This window comes from Rhinolophus ferrumequinum, chromosome 9, assembly GCF_004115265.2.
Source record: "Rhinolophus ferrumequinum isolate MPI-CBG mRhiFer1 chromosome 9, mRhiFer1_v1.p, whole genome shotgun sequence".
NCBI classification, from domain to species: Eukaryota; Metazoa; Chordata; class Mammalia; order Chiroptera; family Rhinolophidae; genus Rhinolophus; species Rhinolophus ferrumequinum.
This window is the reverse complement of record NC_046292.1, coordinates 26,619,931-26,622,398: the sequence shown is the minus strand read 5'-3', so window position 1 is coordinate 26,622,398 and position 2,468 is coordinate 26,619,931. Positions and strand designations below refer to the sequence as shown.

The following is a 2,468-nucleotide window of genomic DNA, read 5'->3' as shown; positions in this document are numbered from 1 at the left end:
CACTGGCCGGTGTACACAGATATGTACATGCAGACACACTCTCTGAGACATGTTAGGGAATGGTGCAGGTCAAACCGAGCTGTCTGCTAGGGGCGGGGGCCTGTCTGAGGTACCTCGGGGCGCTCACATTTTTGCAGCTCAGGAAGGCAGCTGACATACCAGCCTGGCTGTGATGGTATTTTGCATAAATGCTAATGTATTAATTACCATGTACAGTACACAGAGCTGCCATTTAAAAGAAAAAGTTAAGACTTTCTAATTCAAAAGCCCCATGCGGGGTGGGGGTGGGGGTGGGGATGTGGGTGGGGGGGTCCCTCCTCCCTGCACCCCCCTCACCCCCCCCCCCCGCCCTGCATGGTGGGTGGAAGCAGACTGGTCAGCCATGCTCATGCCCACTGGCCCTGCACTTGGGTCCCCCCTGCCACCTTTCAGCCCAGCCTGCAGGAGGCAGCCAGCCAGTCCTCTGCCTCAGGTGCCTTGCTGCTTTCTGGGGACTGTGCACATCTGCAGCCCCTGGTCTGGAAGAGGGACGAGGGATTGTGGAGATTGGGTAATGCCCCAGCTGACAGAGGGGTGGTCCTCTGGGCGGGGTGGGGGTGGAGGGAACTAGGACAGGAGTGGGAGCCATCACAATTCTTTCCTCCATTCAATCCATTCTCTGCACAGCAACCGAAGTAACCTTTTAAACCAGTGCATCGGATTATGTCATGCCCCGGCTTTAATCCTTTCAAAGGCTTCCCATTGCTCTTAGACTAAAGTTCACACTCCTTAAAAGGGCCTGCAAAGCCCTCTGAGCTGGCTTCTCCCCTACCTCTGGATGCCTGTATTACCACACTCCTCTTTCACTAGTCACCTAAGCTGGCCAAGGCGTCGCCTCAACTTCTCTAGTCTGGCTTCGTCTCAACAGCCAGACCTCAGCTTACCTGTGGCCCTCTTATGTCACTGGGGGTTTTTGTCTTCATAAGACATCTTGTTGTTCCAGTCTTCTTTGTTAATTTGTTTTACATTTTTTTTTTTTACTGTCTACAACATTTGTTTATTTATCAAGAGAAACTATCCTTTAGCCCAAATATGCATGTTTCATAGTTCAGGAACACAGGTCAGTGACAAACTTCCATGGAAGTCAAAGAAATTCTTTACACTCCGAAATCACTTTGCACTCTGAAAGATACCAGCCTTCCTCATCTCCTCAAAATCTTTCATGGAATCATAATTTCTGTAGAAATCTGCATATGCCTTCTTCCTTGGTTCAGCCACAGCAAACTTATAGAAAGCTGCAACCCCCAGAGAAACAAGGACTGCTCCAACAATATGAAATCGCAGACGCTTGGCCAAAAGGCCACGCATCTGAGGTTTCCCCAAAGCACTGGAAGACATGGCAGCTATTTTCTCCCTTAATACCAACGTCCTTCGGGATGGAGAAAATCTAATTTGTTTTACTTGATACTATCTACCACCCCCACTGAAAAGTGAGCTTTGGGGGTATTTTGCTGACCTCGTTTCATCATAAGATTGTAGCCCTCTGGACAGGATCTGTCACCTAGTAGATGTTCAATTAAATGTTTGTTAGATGAAAAATGAACTAGAATGAACAAGAGATGTCGTTTCTGGCCAGCTCCATTCCAGGTGCTAAACTCGGGCAGTAGTGCTCTTTCCACCTGCCTAGCAGAACAGCCCTGTATCTTCTTGCTCCCGTAGGGGAGCAGGAGGCCGAGGCTCAGAGCAGAAGGCATGTCCAGCATCACAGGACACCTTAGAGACTATTGTCCAGGCCTCTAGAGTCCTCCCCGTCACCTGGAAGGGAGCCTCAAATGATGCTATTAAACAACAGTAGCGAATAGCTCCTCAGCCTTTCCCTTCGCAGCCCATGTCCCCATCCATTGTCTTACACGGCCCTGCAAGAGAGGCCTCATTGCCTCAATTTCAGAAGAAATTGAGGTCCTGAGACATAGGTGATTCTCCCAAAGTCTCACCTCTTGTCAGAGAATAAATCCGTGTTTGAGACCTAATTTGGGGCTTCCTCTACTGTACCACTGATCTTCTCTCCTCCTGAACCCTCGGGGTTGCTGCTGGCATTGGGGGCACCACATCAATGGAAGACCCCAAATATGCCCCACAGGCCCACTCTCCTCCTAGAAAGCCAAGATGGTCCTGCCAGGCACGTGAAGAGGGCACCTGGGACAAATGTGGCTCACTCCCCAAACACAGGGTAAAGTCCTCAACTCCACCTTCACCCTCCACCTCATACCCACTCACCAGCCAGGTACCACCATTCTAGATGCTACATCTCTCCCAAACTCATCTTCTTTTCCCCGTGCCCACAGCCTCGCCCTAATCCAGACCGCCTCGCCATCATCTCTCACCAATACTCTTGTGACCGCCTCCAATCTAGACCCTAAGATTTGCCCTCCACCCAGCAGCCAAAATGATTTTCCCTAAACTCTATCTCCCTCCTTCCCCACTCCCCA

At 50.4% G+C, this 2,468-nt stretch overlaps 1 protein-coding gene across 1 annotated transcript; it reads right to left on the bottom strand.

The window, feature by feature from the left end:
- Window positions 1–1,015: 1,015 nt before the first annotated feature.
- LOC117027440 (cytochrome c oxidase subunit 6C-like) lies at window positions 1,016–1,402 on the bottom strand. Its single transcript, XM_033115217.1, has one exon. The coding sequence runs from the start codon at window positions 1,375–1,377 to the stop codon at window positions 1,150–1,152; it is 228 nt and encodes a 75-aa protein (XP_032971108.1). The 5' UTR covers window positions 1,378–1,402; the 3' UTR covers window positions 1,016–1,149.
- Between the last annotated feature and the right edge of the window lie 1,066 nt (window positions 1,403–2,468).